Source organism: Pinus tabuliformis, chromosome 8, assembly GCF_031772625.1.
Source record: "Pinus tabuliformis cultivar Carrire ecotype Pingquan chromosome 8, CPIR1, whole genome shotgun sequence".
NCBI classification, from domain to species: domain Eukaryota; kingdom Viridiplantae; phylum Streptophyta; class Pinopsida; order Pinales; family Pinaceae; genus Pinus; species Pinus tabuliformis.
This window is the reverse complement of record NC_142294.1, coordinates 1,424,871,493-1,424,891,411: the sequence shown is the minus strand read 5'-3', so window position 1 is coordinate 1,424,891,411 and position 19,919 is coordinate 1,424,871,493. Positions and strand designations below refer to the sequence as shown.

General features: G+C 35.5%; 2 protein-coding genes across 2 annotated transcripts; one reads left to right on the top strand and one right to left on the bottom strand.

Moving 5' to 3' along the window:
• Nucleotides 1-3,771: 3,771 nt before the first annotated feature.
• Nucleotides 3,772-4,899, bottom strand: LOC149240959 (uncharacterized). The gene is made up of 3 exons (XM_089367409.1): nt 4,843-4,899; nt 4,252-4,590; nt 3,772-4,131 (listed from the first exon to the last, which is right to left on the bottom strand). The coding sequence occupies exons 1-3, from the start codon at nt 4,876-4,878 to the stop codon at nt 4,024-4,026; spliced, it is 483 nt and encodes a 160-aa protein (XP_089223535.1). The 5' UTR covers nt 4,879-4,899; the 3' UTR covers nt 3,772-4,023.
• A 2,190-nt stretch (nt 4,900-7,089) lies between these two features.
• On the top strand, nt 7,090-10,975 carry LOC149240958 (uncharacterized). The gene is made up of 7 exons (XM_089370388.1): nt 7,090-7,176; nt 7,429-7,767; nt 7,888-7,984; nt 8,940-9,085; nt 9,826-9,854; nt 10,009-10,210; nt 10,514-10,975. The coding sequence occupies exons 1-7, from the start codon at nt 7,090-7,092 to the stop codon at nt 10,973-10,975; spliced, it is 1,362 nt and encodes a 453-aa protein (XP_089226514.1).
• The last annotated feature ends 8,944 nt before the right edge of the window (nt 10,976-19,919 follow it).

The window sequence follows — 19,919 nt, the reverse complement described above, 5'->3', positions numbered from 1 at the left end:
AACATTGGCGCCCACTGTTTAACATTCATTCTCCCGCATGTATTTCAAGCTTCCTCCATTTTCTTAGAAAGAGGATACGGATTTCATTCTCACACTGCCATTCGTATTTCTTTCTGAGGGCCATTTGTATTCCTTGTCCTAATTTTATTCTTCCAATACGTATTCATTATCATATTCTTATTCTTCCCATACATATCTATATTTCAATTTTTAAATGTAATCATACATAAGCTTGTCCGATGCTCATAATGATTGAATAAGTTTCTGTAGGCTCATATTGTTCAGAACATAGGAGTGCCCTAGTTTTGTTGTTAGTACCATCCCCATAAAATGACCATAAGCGAACCTGCTTTATTTTTATTATTTTTTCTTAAATTTATTGGAATGAATGACAAAGTTACAACGAAGGTATAAACCTTCAAAAATAAAGCAATGCTTACTTATAAGCAACCTTCACAATAAAGCAAACTGAGCGGCGATTGTCGAAGTAAAGTATGGCGTAATGGCCATCCAATAATATTAGATGACTTAATCCGAACAATTAACAATAATGCGGCTATGTTCGCCTCAGATCATTTTATTTAATATTCAGACTTTAATCAATTTCTATCCCATATTGAGTTTAACACAAACTTCAGATAGTTATATCTGACATGGGAAATAACCTGATCTAAATTAAACATCATTATGGAAAAAAGAATAACAAAATTTTAAATCTAATGAAGTTTAAAGTTTAATGAATTGCAATGAAAATACTATAAAGTCATATGAATCTCCTTTTCAAAATAGAGAATGAATTGAATGTAAACTGAATTAAATCTTCATTATAAGGAGACACCATGACATACGTCCAAGGAGACACGTGCCTCACAATAAGTCCATAATATGCATAATTCCCAGGGTTGAATTCTGATCTCAACATAGGGGGCCAATTTAAAATTTGATGAAATGTTTTTTTAACGGGTGTTCCTCGAGTTATTGCCTTTCACGTCTCTGTGTCGATATGCTCTAGGGATCGGCAAGGGCTAACCAGCCATATATTGAGTCATAAATGCCTTTGCCATCTATGTATGTGGTGCACAAGCTTGGGATGGCATACATAACTCCGGCGGGCGACCTCGCGTTTCCGGTGACATACCCGGGACCCACCAACGAGGGCCCGCCCCGTCCCTCCGTTACCGCCATCCACGTCAGCGCACCGGGACCCATTTTCATTTGAAACCCTTCCCTCGCGCCCATTTCATTAAAATTCATTTTCGAACGTGGATTCCTCTGCAACCTGCTCTCCGCATCCGCTGCTAACAACCTCTGCATCCTGCTCTGCATATCCTCTGCAACCTGCTCTACGCCTACTCTGCGCATCCGCTGCAACCATCCGCTGGTTTCTGCGAGCGTGAAAACGATTAAACCGACTACGAGAAGTACAGCAGAAACATATTCATGCACAGGATACTTCCGCTTCAGCCCAGGTATAAAAGCTCCCATCACCATCACCGGTAGAACCTGATCAATTCGATCAAAGGTAAATAAATTCAGCTCTAATTGATGTCTGAGATTTTATCCGTCACAGAACAGATACAGAGGTCCTCAAAACAAAATCCAGCAATAATATTCAAATTTGGAGCATACCATTATATTTTGAATCGAGTACAGATTAAAAAAAGAGTACCCAAATTCGCAAAACACATTAAATAATCAAAATAACTGTAAATGGCTGCCTGTTTTGAATGTGAAGACCATGATCTTGAGTTATACTCCTCTATCATCATTGCCTTTTAAAGCAAAATTGTGTTTTGCAGATACCTACCTTTGTAGATTTGAACATCAGCTGAGCAGGATAATTAAGAAAAGCAAGGGATCCTTTGGTCAGTCCATGGGATCCCATAAGAACAGCAGAGAGTTTCACATATGTTTTCCATGGATTTACGATGTGCTTTACTCTGAAGCCCTGCAAATAAATAAGAACCAAGTACACGAAACCTTGTACAAAAGTGAAATACCATCCATAGCTGCAAAAAAAATGAAAACACCGAACCCCGGTAAGGGTAAACCATTGCTGAATTTCTATCCCAGGAATCAATCAACAGAATAAAAACAAATAGAAGCCATAACCAAAGAAAATTATAAAGCTAAACAGACGTCGCATGAAACTTTAAAGCGTACCTGAATTGCAGCCTGTTATATACGTATTCCTGCAAACATAAACAGGGTTAAGCAGCTTTACTAAATTATTTTTCTCATTTTGAGATTCAAAGTTCAAACATCAACTCGTTTTCAACAAAAAAATACCGATATCACAGATTTCTTCACACTGCAGTGTTGAAACTTCTTTCAAACCCGAGATGCAAGAAACCATATAAATTTCTACTTAAATTTCCAAAGATTTCACTAAGAACATCAAATTTGATACTATGCCATTTAGATTTGCAGTGAAATCTTCCACGATCATCAAATTTCTCCGAAGCATCTCTCCAATAGAGAAATAATGAAAAAGAAATTATGCCTTCTCTATTTTGGAGAGCAAGAAACGAGATTGAACAGTAACAGAATGCAATTTCAAGATAATACGCAGGTACCCGCAAAGAAACGAATTTCAAGACAATATAAAGGTAACCAGAGAGGAAGGATTTAAAGGATGGGCAAGGAATTCATTTCCCGTAGGAGAAATCACTCCCTTTAAACTACTCATTGACATAAAAACCAGTTTATGCTGGGATATATATAGCCATATCCTTCCAGGTCTCACAGGCATCAACACATTGAAACAAAAGGTAAAATCTCCTAACAGAATTCCCTTCAAGCATGCATTCTCTTTCATGCCCTTTCTCTTTAATCCCCTTCCAGCATGCATTGTCTTTAATCTTTAACCAGACTAAAGAGTCCAAGCACACCATGGTACAATCTTTCAAAATTACAGCAACCTTTGGCTTACCTCACAGACACCATTGATCAAATATCCAAAGAAGAATCCAAAACTGCACAGCAAAAGCTGCTGCCATTTAGGCCTTCCAGTGAGCGTTATGCCGATCAAAGTCTTCTGCAAGCTTGTTTGGATAAACAATCCGCTTTCTGGTTGTGCTCAGATGTTATGAAAGTATATTTCGGAAAATCTGATTTTAAATGGCTTGTCCATAAAAGGACATGGATATGCTTAATGAACTATTTTTACCTTGATAATCCCAAAAAAATAATGTCTCACATCAATACTTCTCTGTCTTCTAGATGGCCTGATGTCTCCAACTCCTCCTAGAACTATTGCCATCAAAATGGAGATCACTTAGATTCCTGAAAGTTGTATACCTCTTTCTCCACATCGATTGGGAGATTTTGTAGTTGCCCTGTCAAAATACCCCTAAGAGATTTTTGTTTGAGATATGATACCGCTTTCAATGATTGCTTGAATTCATTTTATATCTAGTTACAATGGACGGGCAAGAGCTTCTATTTCTAGTTTCCCTGTCTCTTTCACTCAAAGAGAATAAGCACACTGCCATCATGGAATCCTCCAACATAGCCATCTGCAGCTTCCACATCCATATTCAAATGGATGTTGGTCATAGACCTCAGCCTTCGGTATCAACATGGAAGGTCCATAGAATAGACTCATCTGCCTTGCCATGATTATAATCCCTTACAACATCAACAACATGAAGCATTTATGCATTCAAAATCATTATCTGCTCAGCCATATCTAAGCATATGAAGAATGATACAACCTTTTAGGTTGTTAATTAGGCTGATGTTATGTAAAAGCCTTAAGCACTAGTAAAGAACATGACTAAAAAATTTAAAACATAAATACATTGACTATAATAATGATTTCCTGAATCATTAATAATGATTTCTCAAATTTTGTTTTGCAATTGTCATATTTTTGACTGCCCTTTACAGCCCAGAAACTTCGGCAATCATCACTCACAGAAGCACAGGGGAGATTTATTCAGGATATCAAAGGGTTTTTTGTCACAACTAAAATAAATACTTGAAGCGGCTTGGTATGGACTCCTCAAAGAGGTTGAACATTTAATACTCACCTTTTGGTGTATATTTTGACCCTCTGCCAGTTTCTTCTTCAACAGGACAGTCATTAGTTCTCTTGTCACCTCTAGAAATTTTTCGAGACAGAACTTTCTGCAATGTTAAGCAGGTGAAAATTTTAGTTTGTTATAATCCATGGTTATGAAGTCCCATTCAGTAACTTGCAGGACAGAGAAATTTCAAACTAAATAATAACAGATAATGATCACTTACAGTAAGCTTTGGGTTTCCAACATCCTTTGCACCAAAATTTTCAGTTGAACTGAAATCTGAAACTTCGATATCTAACTTTACACTCGATATTGATGTTTTGTTATCATTTTCTGCTGAAAAGGAGTGGTCACTGTGATTGTTGCTTACATGCATTTTTGGCATTGGCTGCTCCTCATATAATGCTCCACAAGATGTTAATGAAGTTGAAACTGTCATATGAGGCATACCATTAAGCAATTGGAAATCCTGGCCAGTCACAAAAGAGGTGTCTGATGAATTGAGTAGTGGTTCTGAAGATAATTGTAACAGTGCATCAGTTCTGTTAATCAATGTTGTATTCTGCAACAGGAAAAAGGGGAGAGTTTTAAGTATATTAGACTATCTGAATTACTGTTGCAGCATTTAGCAATCTTCTCTATATAGGACATGGTAATATTCTCAACATATATGTGGTTCTTGATCTTCAAAGAAAACTTCAGATTTGTAGGTCCTGCTGCAGGCAAGGGCACAAATCAAACATTATCTTATCCTATATTCATAAACACAATGCCTCATACAAGATAGAATTACTATATCATACATAAATTGTACCTTTACAAGAACATCCTCAATTATTTTGCAGAGCATGGAATTTGATTTGACAAGATGTTGCTCTGGAGGCCATATCTGATGACTCATCCTCTGACACTTGCTGATGCTGAGGATGTAGCAAAAGAAGCTTCATTTAATTGGAGCAGTGGTAACCATAATTCAATGCTTGTGTAAAATATTTGTATGGTTATTGTATTTTAGGTATATCGTTTTGTACATATTTCTAATGTCTCTCTTCAAAGATGTACTATTTTATCACTGATGTAACATATAAACTCGTTAATATACTGCTATGGTATGTTGGATGCTATTTTTCTTGAAGTTTTTGGCAGAGGATGTTGTTTTTAATATATTGTCCTGTGCACACCACTTGTGTCTCTATTAAACTATATGCTTATTTCCATTGTATATCACATTTATCTATGCCATCATTCCACACAGAATTCTGAAATATAAATCTGTACATAAATTGTGCAATGTTAAATCAAAAACCATAATAAAATGACGTTATATCAATAGTAACCACAGATTTTCTAGTTTAATTACTTGATGCTTCTTTGTTACAATAGTCCAGCAGCAATCCATTTTCCCTGATCCGTGTGAGGTCATTCATGGATTACATAAAATATGAATCGTCAAAATATAATAAAATCCATTCTTAATAGTTATTTTAATGACAAAGCACCCCATGGATCCAATCAAATTAATGTGAAACCAACTGTGTAACGTAATACACTATTCAACCATTTTGATGATTATGTTATAATTCAATTTGTATCATTTAAAGACTAGTCAATATGATTTTGCAAACTTAGTAGAAAATCCATGACTCCTAATTCTTGTTGTGGCTGCCCTGGTTGAAGCTGTTGGTTCCAGCATGTGATAGTCGATGTTAATTTCAAGTATAAATGATAAATCAAACAGTAGTAAATGACATTTAATCAGGATTGTTCATGATGAGTGCAATCCTATGAGCAGGAGAAATTATTACAATCTTTATAGTTTAATCATTATTAAATAACTAACTAGCTGAACAAAGGACAGGAACTCTGTGAAGGGATTGGTTGATTTGCAGACATTGTAGAAATGCATAATTGTAATGTGTACAATTGTTAGTAATGGTTCTAACTAATAGGCCACAACACTGAAAGTAATAATATTAGCCATTCATGCCACCAAAGGCTGAGAATGACAAAGAATGAAATAATGGGGTTTGGGTTCTTTTTGAGGCTGAGCTGCTTTAGCTGGGCTTTAATTTTTAGCTTCCTCACTTCTTTTGCATCATCAATTAGAAGATCTTGCAATAATATTATTGATGTGCTGGATGGCATTGCCTAAGTAGCTAGAAGTTTTCTCCTTAATTCTGTTGGTATTAATCTTGTTTAGTTACATGCTTTGATAGGTAAGTGATACGAACAAAACTATTTTTCTTCTGTATTTCAAGCTAAAGCAAACTGCCTTCTAATTTATATGTAATCAAAATTGGCCAATCAGATCCGCGGATCAAGTTGGCCAATCAAATCCTTCTAGTCTCAGATCTGTGGATCAAGTTGGCCAATCAAAATTGCATGCAGTGAATCCATTTTGCTTGATCATGTTCTTGTTAGTCAAGCAGCATATCATCAGTTTACCCTTTCAAGATGTACATATTTGTGTTGTCATTATTTTATCCTTTCAGGGAATACATATTTATTGATGCAATGGTTTTTACCCTTGACTTGTAGAATTCTCTTCCCACACACGATCCGTCATATTTCAGATTGATGCAGTGTGTAAGACTGTAAGTGCATAAAGGTGCAATGCGTGCATATTTAATGATGTCCTGTTTCTCTTAAAGCAATTCTTTTTGATTTAACATTGCACAATTTATGTACAGATTTATATTTCAGAATTCTGTGTGGAATGATGGCATAGATAAATGTGATATACAATGGAAATAAGCATATAGTTTAATAGAGACACAAGTGGTGTGCACAGGACAATATATTAAAAACAACATCCTCTGCCAAAAACTTCAAGAAAAATAGCATCCAACATACCATAGCAGCATATTAACGAGTTTATATGTTACATCAGTGATAAAATAGTACATCTTTGAAGAGAGACATTAGAAATATGTACAAAACGATATACCTAAAATACAATAACCATACAAATATTTTACACAAGCATTGAATTATGGTTACCACTACTCCAATTAAATGAAGCTTCTTTTGCTACATCCTCAGCATCAGCAAGTGTCAGAGGATGAGTCATCAGATATGGCCTCCGGAGCAACATCTTGTCAAATCAAATTCCATGCTCTGCAAAATAATTGAGGATGTTCTTGTAAAGGTACAATTTATGTATGATATAGTAATGCTATCTTGTATGAGGCATTGTGTTTATGAATATAGGATAAGATAATGTTTGATTTGTGCCCTTGCCTGCAGCAGGACCTACAAATCTGAAGTTTTCTTTGAAGATCAAGAACCACATATATGTTGAGAATATTACCATGTCCTATATAGAGAAGATTGCTAAATGCTGCAACAGTAATTCAGATAGTCTAATATACTTAAAACTCTCCCCTTTTTCCTGTTGCAGAATACAACATTGATTAACAGAACTGATGCACTGTTACAATTATCTTCAGAACCACTACTCAATTCATCAGACACCTCTTTTGTGACTGGCCAGGATTTACAATTGCTTAATGGTATGCCTCATATGACAGTTTCAACTTCATTAACATCTTGTGGAGCATTATATGAGGAGCAGCCAATGCCAAAAATGCATGTAAGCAACAATCACAGTGACCACTCCTTTTCAGCAGAAAATGATAACAAAACATCAATATCGAGTGTAAAGTTAGATATCGAAGTTTCAGATTTCAGTTCAACTGAAAATTTTGGTGCAAAGGATGTTGGAAACCCAAAGCTTACTGTAAGTGATCATTATCTGTTATTATTTAGTTTGAAATTTCTCTGTCCTGCAAGTTACTGAATGGGACTTCATAACCATGGATTATAACAAACTAAAATTTTCACCTGCTTAACATTGCAGAAAGTTCTGTCTCGAAAAATTTCTAGAGGTGACAAGAGAACTAATGACTGTCCTGTTGAAGAAGAAACTGGCAGAGGGTCAAAATATACACCAAAATGTGAGTATTAAATGTTCAACCTCTTTGAGAGGTCCATACCAAGCCGCTTCAAGTATTTATTTTAGTTGTGACAAAAAACCCTTTGATATCCTGAATAAATCTCCCCTGTGCTTCTGTGAGTGATGATTGCCGAAGTTTCTGGGCTGTAAAGGGCAGTCAAAAATATGACAATTGCAAAACAAAATTTGAGAAATCATTATTAATGATTCAGGAAATCATTATTATAGTCAATGTATTTATGTTTTAAATTTTTTAGTCATGTTCTTTACTAGTCCTTAAGGCTTTTACATAACTTCAGCCTAATTAACAACCTAAAAGGTTGTATCATTCTTCATATGCTTAGATATGGCTGAGCAGATAATGATTTTGAATGCATAAATGCTTCATGTTGTTGATGTTGTAAGGGATTATAATCATGGCAAGGCAGATGAGTCTATTCTATGGACCTTCCATGTTGATACCGAAGGCTGAGGTCTATGACCAACATCCATTTGAATATGGATGTGGAAGCTGCAGATGGCTATGTTGGAGGATTACATGATGGCAGTGTGCTTATTCTCTTTGAGTGAAAGAGACAGGGAAACTAGAAATAGAAGCTCTTGCCCGTCCATTGTAACTAGATATAAAATGAATTCAAGCAATCATTGAAAGCGGTATCATATCTCAAACAAAAATCTCTTAGGGGTATTTTGACAGGCAACTACAAAATCTCCCAATCGATGTGGAGAAAGAGGTATACAACTTTCAGGAATCTAAGTGATCTCCATTTTGATGGCAATAGTTCTAGGAGGAGTTGGAGACATCAGGCCATCTAGAAGACAGAGAAGTATTGATGTGAGACATTATTTTTTTGGGATTATCAAGGTAAAAATAGTTCATTAAGCATATCCATGTCCTTTTATGGACAAGCCATTTAAAATCAGATTTTCCGAAATATACTTTCATAACATCTGAGCACAACCAGAAAGCAGATTGTTTATCCAAACAAGCTTGCAGAAGACTTTGATCGGCATAACGCTCACTGGAAGGCCTAAATGGCAGCAGCTTTTGCTGTGCAGTTTTGGATTCTTCTTTGGATATTTGATCAATGGTGTCTGTGAGGTAAGCCAAAGGTTGCTGTAATTTTGAAAGATTGTACCATGGTGTGCTTGGACTCTTTAGTCTGGTTAAAGATTAAAGACAATGCATGCTGGAAGGGGATTAAAGAGAAAGGGCATGAAAGAGAATGCATGCTTGAAGGGAATTCTGTTAGGAGATTTTACCTTTTGTTTCAATGTGTTGATGCCTGTGAGACCTGGAAGGATATGGCTATATATATCCCAGCATAAACTGGTTTTTATGTCAATGAGTAGTTTAAAGGGAGTGATTTCTCCTACGGGAAATGAATTCCTTGCCCATCCTTTAAATCCTTCCTCTCTGGTTACCTGTATATTGTCTTGATATTCGTTTCTTTGCGGGTACCTGCGTATTATCTTGAAATTGCATTCTGTTACTGTTCAATCTCGTTTCTTGCTCTCCAAAATAGAGAAGGCATAATTTCTTTTTCATTATTTCTCTATTGGAGAGATGCTTCGGAGAAATTTGATGATCGTGGAAGATTTCACTGCAAATCTAAATGGCATAGTATCAAATTTGATGTTCTTAGTGAAATCTTTGGAAATTTAAGTAGAAATTTATATGGTTTCTTGCATCTCGGGTTTGAAAGAAGTTTCAACACTGCAGTGTGAAGAAATCTGTGATATCGGTATTTTTTTGTTGAAAACGAGTTGATGTTTGAACTTTGAATCTCAAAATGAGAAAAATAATTTAGTAAAGCTGCTTAACCCTGTTTATGTTTGCAGGAATACGTATATAACAGGCTGCAATTCAGGTACGCTTTAAAGTTTCATGCGACGTCTGTTTAGCTTTATAATTTTCTTTGGTTATGGCTTCTATTTGTTTTTATTCTGTTGATTGATTCCTGGGATAGAATTTCAGCAATGGTTTACCCTTACCGGGGTTCGGTGTTTTCATTTTTTTTGCAGCTATGGATGGTATTTCACTTTTGTACAAGGTTTCGTGTACTTGGTTCTTATTTATTTGCAGGGCTTCAGAGTAAAGCACATCGTAAATCCATGGAAAACATATGTGAAACTCTCTGCTGTTCTTATGGGATCCCATGGACTGACCAAAGGATCCCTTGCTTTTCTTAATTATCCTGCTCAGCTGATGTTCAAATCTACAAAGGTAGGTATCTGCAAAACACAATTTTGCTTTAAAAGGCAATGATGATAGAGGAGTATAACTCAGATCATGGTCTTCACATTCAAAACAGGCAGCCATTTACAGTTATTTTGATTATTTAATGTGTTTTGCGAATTTGGGTACTCTTTTTTTAATCTGTACTCGATTCAAAATATAATGGTATGCTCCAAATTTGAATATTATTGCTGGATTTTGTTTTGAGGACCTCTGTATCTGTTCTGTGACGGATAAAATCTCAGACATCAATTAGAGATGAATTTATTTACCTTTGATCGAATTGATCAGGTTCTACCGGTGATGGTGATGGGAGCTTTTATACCTGGGCTGAAGCGGAAGTATCCTGTGCATGAATATGTTTCTGCTGTACTTCTCGTAGTCGGTTTAATCGTTTTCACGCTCGCAGAAACCAGCGGATGGTTGCAGCGGATGCGCAGAGCAGGCGTAGAGCAGGTTGCAGAGGATATGCAGAGCAGGATGCAGAGGTTGTTAGCAGCGGATGCGCAGAGCAGGTTGCAGAGGAATCCACGTTCGAAAATGAATTTTAATGAAATGGGCGCGAGGGAAGGGTTTCAAATGAAAATGGGTCCCGGTGCGCTGACGTGGATGGCGGGAACGGAGGGACGGGGCGGGCGGGCCCTCGTTGGTGGGTCCCGGGTATGTCACCGGAAACGCGAGGTCGCCCGCCGGAGTTATGTATGCCATCCCAAGCTTGTGCACCACATACATAGATGGCAAGGGCATTTATGACTCAATATATGGCTGGTTAGCCCTTGCCCTAGGGATCTGCCAATCGACATGACACATATATATATATATTCTTTTAAATATTACTTTTTTTAAGAATGGCCATTCTCAACCGTCCCTAACATCGTTGTATTTCATTTTCAACGTAGCGTGCAGGGTTTTTGTTTAACTTAGCGTGCAGAGTTTTTGTTTGGTCTGTTTTTCTTATTTATGTTTTTTGAATCATATAATTTTTTTAAAGTAAGAATATATAATAAAAAAAAATTAAAGTAAGAATATATAAGTTTTTAATTGGGAATTAGGCCGATTATTATATTATATATATATAATTATAATTTAGCTTGGCTTATTATTGTGTCTAACTAAAATATAGCTTTTGTATTTTTGTTCATGAAAATTTATTAAATATTATTTACTAAATATATTATAGTTACTAAATTAATGCTGTTGATATATACTTTAAACATCAAATTATTTAAATGTATAATGACACCCCTAATTTTAATTTAAATAACTAAAATTTATTTAATAAAAAATTAACACGAAAAATTATACAAACTGAACCAAAATAGGAATGCTCTACTTGTAAATCAATTTGCTTTCCTGGTAAAACTTCAACCTACTTTAAATTACATACTCTTCTCAATATAGTTTTCATAGGCTATTACAAACATATATTCTCTTGGTTGGACAATGAGGAAATCACACAGGTAGCAGCCAGAGCTCGATATGATACCAAAGAATGTTCCATCATGAATTTATTTCTTGAAATAACAAAATGGTGGCCTTTTCTCTTTATTAATTTCCAAAACAATCAAACTCACCTTCTATCTATTACTCAGACCATCAGAGATCGTGACCATGAATTATTTTTTACGTTTGTGTAAACCCTAGCCATCCAGCAGCAGATATGAGATATCCGTTACGATCCATCCATCAGAGACAGGTTAGCATGCAACCACAGAAATTCGTAAAACTTATCAAACCCTATCCATCCGACGGTATAGATCAGAGATCTGCTGCCATTTAGCCGCCGAGATCCATTCTCTGTGACTAATGCTCCTCTCCTCTTATCCAACCCAAGAAAGTATCATGTCTCCATACAGCGGTACATATTACAATCTCCATGAATATAATGGGCCGTTAGTGCAACAAAGAAAATAGAGATCCTTTCTTTATCTTTAATACTCTCTCTCTTATCAAATCCAAGAAAGGATCATATCTATTCAAACATAGAGTGGTACAGATTACGATCTTGGGTAGCAGTCCGTTATTTTTCAAACCCAAGAAAGGATCATATCTATTTAAACATTCAGCGGTGCAGATTAAGATCGCCTTGTATATACTGGGAGGCTACTGTAACATGACAACGGAGAAAAGCATAGATCCATTATTTATTGTTAACGCTCCTCTATTCCTATCAAACGCAAGAAAGGAACATTTCTATTTGCATTGGAGCAAAGTGGGTCTATCCACTAACTAAATCAAATGAACTGATTCCAATTAGGTCAATGTTGTCTAATAGGTTGATAAATAAATTATATTTAAATTTAAATTTGAAACTAAAAAATTATTTAAATATTTTTCATATCATTTAATTATATGATCTATTAAATTAAAAATATTCTTTTAAATCAAATCATTTTCACTCATTTATTTAAAAACCATTTTTTTTCAAAATTAATTCCGATTTAAACTATTGCTATTATAAAATTAGTATTTATTATAAGTTTAAGAACTTATATCTTTATTGGTCATCAAAAACAAACTATATTAATAGTTGATGATGGCATGTGGATTTCAATATTATGTAAATTTTATATGATGGCATGTGGATTTCAATATTATGTAAATTTTATATTAATAGTTGATGATGGCATGTGGATTTCAATATTATGTAAATTTTATATGATGGCATGTGGATTTCAATATTATGTAAATTTTATATTGACAAGGTCTAGATTTCTTGTTTGCTTTTAAAACTGATTAATCATAGTAAAATCTTTTGTTGCTCCTCTCAGTAAAATATTTTGCTCCAGTCGTTATGGCTCCATCAGCAGTCTTTCCCATTATTCTTTTGAGTTGCAAATAAATATCTTTCCCATTATTCTTTTGAGTTGCAAATAAATATCCATAGTTTTCATGTATTTGGTGTGCCTCATTCTTCTACTCTTTATGTTAGGAATCCAATAGTTGATGTGCTCGAAGACCTTTCATTTTCTGTAAACTTACTTTCATTTTTGGCTGCGCTCTCAGCATCCTCAATTTTGTGCTAGATTGTTGGGTATTGTTGTATTTGAGTTTCACGAGTGCTTCCATTATTGTATGGCTATGAGAGTTTTATGTACCATTGTTATTATTATGATAATGTTTTTCTCGTTGTGTGAGGTTGATGAACCATTTTTATTGTGACAAATTTTATAAAATTTTATAAGAAACGAGAAAAACTAATGAGAATGGAAAGAAGAATAAAGATACCTAATTTTAGATTGAAGACTTTTGTGATTTATATTGTAAATAAATGTCTTTCGAATTAATCACATTATTAAGATTTGGTCCACCTTTGACACCAACTAATCTGGTTTATCCTCATGACAAGGTGAAAAAATCAATCAATCTTCATGAAAAATCAATCAATCTTCACGAAAAAATCAATCAACCTTAACCCCTTTAGCATCATTTTAATTGTTTTACGAATTATTTTTAGTATATTAGGGATTAATTATTTTTAATTAAAATAAATAAGCCCCTAATAAATGATTTATAAACGAATAATTTTTTCAATTGTAGAATATTTTATTTACCTTATTAACTATTTACTAACAACTACTTTTCAATGCCTTGGGCAATGATGCATCCATACTATTTATTTGTGAAGATTGATTGATTTTTCACCTTGTTGGATGAACCACATTAGTTGGTCCTAAACTTGAACCAAATCCTAATAATGTGATTTAGTTGGTTTGAAACATCAACGAAATCTTAATGATGTGATTAATCCCAAAAATGCTTATTTATAACCTAATTTATCAATATATTATAAAAAAATTATACCCAAAAACTAAAACTATTTCCAACTTAAACCACCTAACACTGGAATAAAACCCTTACAAACTTCAAAACACCTTCTAAATTAAAATCTTTTATGGAGAGACAACTATCTTAAAAGATAACATAAGCGCCAATTACGTCACCATTGCATAACCACATGGCAAAAAAAAAACACCACCAAAAATCCATCATTATACTACTATATAGTATAAAAGGATATAGCACATATTCAACTTTTAGGTTTATACTTTTCCATAAAATGTATTATTACAAACCCAATATTCGATAAAAGAATAACACTTAAAATTATAGATGACATAGGATTGATAAATACTTTAAAAGTATATTATAAATAATATATTTTTCAAATTACTAAAATTATTTAATTATACATTTTTATAAAAGGATAATGTGCGTATATGTATATATTCACTCTATGTTAGTTTGGAGACTTTCCTAATGTGGAGATTTCCTTTTTAAATGGTAATTTTTTTAAATGTATTTTAATTAGTATTTTGATCATATATTTTTGAAATTATTTAATTATACATTTTTATAAAAGGATAATGTGAGTATATGTATATATTCACTCTATGTTAGTTTGGAGACTTTCATAATGTGGAGATTTCTTTTTTAAACGGTAACTTTTGTAAATGTATTTTAATTAGTATTTTGAAAATAAAATGAGGTTTGTAATTACATATAATATTTATTATTTAGGATTTGATTTAATGGTTAAATTTTAATTAAAAAATATAATTTTATTGGAAATAGTTTTCTTTATTATTGCATTGATTTTTTTGTTTTTTTTAAAAGCTATTATTATTAATATTTAAATGATTTGATCTTAAAATAATATCTAAAATTGTTTTATAATAAAAATGATTTAAATTTAAGAGAAAGCGAAAGGATGGGAGTTGTTGGAGGAGGCTGGAGAAGTAACGAACAATGGGAGAACAACTAGGGTTGCAGGTTTCTGAGTACCATGGAGGTGCGCAAGGGGGGACTCCACTCCCTCCTACAGGTAGGCAGTGGCCAGCAGAGGCAAGAAACCTTTAGAATCTGTCAGAGGAACTTCATGAAACATGGATAAGAACCTCAAAGAGGATCAATAGGTTACCAGACCAAGAGAGGACAACAGCACGAAAGATAAGGAGGAAGAAGACAAAAAACAGGGATCAGAAAACAAGGCACAGAAGGGGCCCTGCAAACCCAAAGCTGAGGTCACTCCCAGAGTTGTTTTAAATGATCCTGCCCTGCAGGCGCACAAAGATCACATGCGGACCTATGCTATCAGTTGTAAATTCATAGGATTATGGCCCACTGAAAAGGATCTACAAAAATGGATCAAATACCATTAGAAACCAAAAGGAAGCATTGACCTACACCTTGGGTCAAAGGGTTTCTTCACTATGGTCTTCACAAATATTGAGGATAAAGACAGAGTGTTTGAAGGAGGACCCTACTTCTATGCAGCAGCAGGCCTCTATATGCGGTCGTGGATGATGAATTTTGTTCCGGAGAGAGAGACTTTCACCTCAGTGCCGGTCTGGGTAAGACTCTACTCCCTACCTCTTGATTACTGGCAAGAGGAATCGTTATCTGCCATAGGAAATAAACTAGGACATTTTATCAAAGCCTCTAAAGCCACCAGAAGGGGAAAATACACCTCTTTTGCAAGAATATGTGTCAAGATGGATCTATCAGAGCACTGCCAGACGAGGTCATCTTGGAAGTTTTTGATGAAGAATGGGTACAAAGAGTAGATTATGAACATATTCCCTTTAGATGTCACAGATGCCATGAGCATGGGCACCTTTTTAGAGATTGTCCCCTTAGCAAAACAGAGAACAAAGATAAAGTGACCACTATGAAAGATACTGCAAGCTTTCACAAAACAGGACACAGAGGAAAAGGAAGCAAAAGGGGACCAAAACAACAACAAACCATAAAGACAACAGGTTAATCTAAATAGGTTCCAATTTCTTGAAGAAGAGGAGGGATTATCAAAGGAAGATCAGGTTATGGAAGGAAGTTCAGAGGAAAAGGAGAAAGAAGAGAATAGGGAACAAGCACGTGATGCTACTAAATAGAAGGAAATAATGTTTAATGATGAAGAACTAGAGATGGATCAAGAAATGATTTAAAGTGAGATGGAAAATGAGGATCAAGAACTGCAGGAAATTTTGGATAAAGAAAACCTAGATTTGGAAGGATTCTTGAAATAGGGAACCATGGGAGGGGTAGACTCATTACCTTAAGAAGAGTTCAACAGAGTATAACAACTGTTCCTATGGAAAACTCAGGACAAAGGGATGGAAAATCAAAACAGAATCGAAAGATCGGGCATCGAGGGAGTGAAATCTATGTAAACTACACCAGGACTAGCTCCCAGAAACTGAGGAAATAAAAGAGGAAGAAAAATGCAGAACAAAATGTTGATGGATTGTGGAAAACTAATGATTGATTCAGGTAAGATGAAAGACCTATCCAGTTGCTCCTTCACAAATATTTAATGATGAAGTTCACATCTTGGAATATCAGAGGTTTAGGTAATAAAAGGAAGCAAAGATTACTTAGCAATAGAATGAAACAAGAAGCTCCAGATATGATCTTTATCTAGGAAACTAAGTGTTCCATTCAAAAAATCAAAGAACTTAATAGTAAATGGCTTGATAAATATGAGTTTCTTGAAGTTAAAGCAGATAATACAGCTAGAGGCATACTCACTCTTTGGAACCCCCACAAGATTAGCGTTATAGATGTTGAGGCTTCTAGGAACTATTTATTAGTAGTTATACAACCTTTGGGAGACAACGTGACTTATTTGGTCACGAATGTTTATGGGCCGCAAAGACTGGATGATAAAATCAAATTTCTGGATTCTCTGGTAGAACTCAGAGATAGACATGCAAGAGTTCCCTGGATTATGGGTGGGGACTTCAACATGATCAAATCACTCTCGGAAAAAAAGGGGGAACAAGAACTTTAAATAAAGATTCTACAACATTTCTAAATTTCATAGATAATATGAAGCTAGTTGACACTAATATGAATAATGGCCTCTTTACCTGGAACAACAAGAGAGGAGGGGAGGCACAAGTAGCATCAAAACTAGATAGATTCATAATTTCAGAGGACCTTATGCTCACAAACAAGGTAATGACAATGAGAATTCTCCCTTTTGGTGGCTCGGACCATTGGCCTGTACAAATGGAGGTGAAGGGCATCAGCACCCCCAAGAATAGGCCTTTTAGATTTGAGAATATTTGGCTTAACCACCCAGATTTCATTAGTAACATAGAAAGATGGTGGAAATAGGATCTGCACATTCAGGGAACAAGAATGTTTTTGCTTCACAAAAGACTAAAATACATGAAGCTTAGACTCAAAGACTGGAACAAGAAGGTATTTGGCAATATTTTTGCAGCAAAGAAAGAGATTGAAGACAAGATGCAGAAACTTAATCAAAATCTTATTGCAGATGGATTTGATAGAGCGAGAGAAGACCAAGTCACCAAACTTCATCAAGAATGGGATAATCTATGTAAACAGGAGGAAATATATTGGAGACAAAAATCCAAATTTCAGTGGCTAAATGAAGGGGAATGGAATACCAAATTTTTCCACAGATCCACCATGGCAAACAAATCACATAATAGGATCTCTTCAATCAAGGATGAGAGAGGTCATTTATGTAACTCCCATGAAGATATAGAATCTTTTCTAGTCCAGCACTTTCAAGGTATAGCAAAGGAGTCAACTGTAGACAGAGAACTCTTTATCAGAAACTTAACAAGGCATATACCTAGGCTAGTGTCTAGAGAGGACAATTTCAATCTTAACAAGCCAGTGACTAAAGAGGAGGTCAGTGATGTAGTTAAGGAAATGCAGAATGGCAGAGCACCAGGCCCCGACGGTTTCAATGTGGATTTATTCAAAACCTGTTGGAGCATTGTTAAACAAGATATTTTGCATGTGGTGGAAGATTCCAGGGTGAGTAGAACTATTCTAAAGGCACTTAATACTTCCTTCTTATCCTTTATCCCCAAGTAGGACAATGCTCAGACTCCAGACAGGTTTAGACCCATAGATTTGTGCAACATGGTGTATAAAATTATATCCAAAGTTGTGGCCAATAGACTCAAACCCCTTCTCCCTTCTCTGGTGTCCGTGGAGCAATCAGGTTATGTGGAAGGTAGACAACTTCTCAATAATATCATTCAGGCACATGAAGTGGTGCACTCATTGATAAGCAATAAGAAGGCTGGTATGATTATGTAATTTGACCTAGCCAAAGCTTATGAAAAACTGAATTGGACCTATATTAGGAAGGTCCTTCTAGCCTTTGGCTTTGATCATAACTAGGTAAGATGGGTTATGGCACTGGTCACTTCTTCTAGTTTTTCAATATTGGTCAATGGATTTCCTTCCAAAACCTTTACTCCCTCTAGAGGTCTTAGACAGGGAGACCCACTATCTCCCTTCCTCTTCATCCTCATGATGGAAGGACTTGGGTGGTCTATCAAGCATGGGAAAGATGGAGGTCATATCAAGGGTATCCAACTTTCTGACAATGGGCAAGCTTTGTCCCATCAACAATTTGTTGATGACGCTATGTTGCAAGGAATCCCCACAGTGAAAGAAGCTCTTGCTTATAAACAAATCTTGCATGACTTTGATATGGCCACAGGTATGGAGGTAAATCTATCCAAATCTAATATTTTTTTCTTTAATACTAATATTGCTATTCAGATAAACATAGCCATAATTCTAGGCTTTCAAAGGGAGGTCCTTCCTTCCAAGTATCTGGGAGTTCCTCTAACTATTAAACCTTTGTACAAATGCCAATCATTAATAAGATGCAAGACAAAATTAGGAAATGGACTATCCGATCTTTAAACTTAGCAGGCAGGTTGGTGCTGGCAAAAGCTGTTTTGCAATCAATCCCCATTTTCATGCTTTCAGCACTTCCAGCTCCTAAGGGAGTTTTGCAACAAATGAGAAATATTCAAAGACACTTTCTATGGGGAAAGGGGGAAGGGAAAAATAAATGGGCCTTGGTTGCCTGGGATAAGCTCTGCAAACCGAAATCTCTTGGTCTGGATGATCCAGAGGTACTCAGCAAGGTTTTAGGAGCAAAATTATGGTGGTGGTGGGTTAAAGAGCCAAAGGGTCAATGGGCTAGTGTCTGGAAAGAAAAAAATGGCAGCACTTGGCAAGAGAATGACCATATTAGGATGACGGGAACCATAAAAGGATCACACATTTGGAATAAGGCCTAGGAGAATAGAGACTAAGTGCAGAAAAACAGTTTTTTGGAAATCAGAGAAGGGGACCTTTCTCTATTTTGGGAGGATAGATGGCAACAAGAACATACTCTACTAAGAGAGGACTTTTTAGACCTAAAGAAAGAAACAAACACCAAAGGGCTTTTCTGAAGGACATGATCAACTCAGATGGGGCAACAATAAAGAAGGCACCTTCAATATCAACGAAGCCAAGAAGATGTCTCTTGAACTGGACTCCTAAGTTCCAGACAAGGTATGGCAGAACCTTTGGAAGCATCAAGGATGGATGAAAATCAAAATCTTCATGTGCTTGGTTCATCACAAGAAAATTTTGACTTGGGAAAACATTAGAAAAAGGGATGATCTAGGACCTTCTAGATGCCAGCTCTGTGAAGCCCAAGAGGAGTCAATGGAGCACCTTCTCAATGACTACACCTTTACCTATGAATTGTGGGATGCTTTTGCTACAATCTTCCAACAAACTGACAAGGACAAAGATAGCATTATCAACACCCTAAATAATTGGAGACGAAACTTTTCTGAGTATGAGTTTCTCTGCCTGGCTTGGATTCTGAGTCCAAGTTTCCTAATTTGGAATGTTTGGA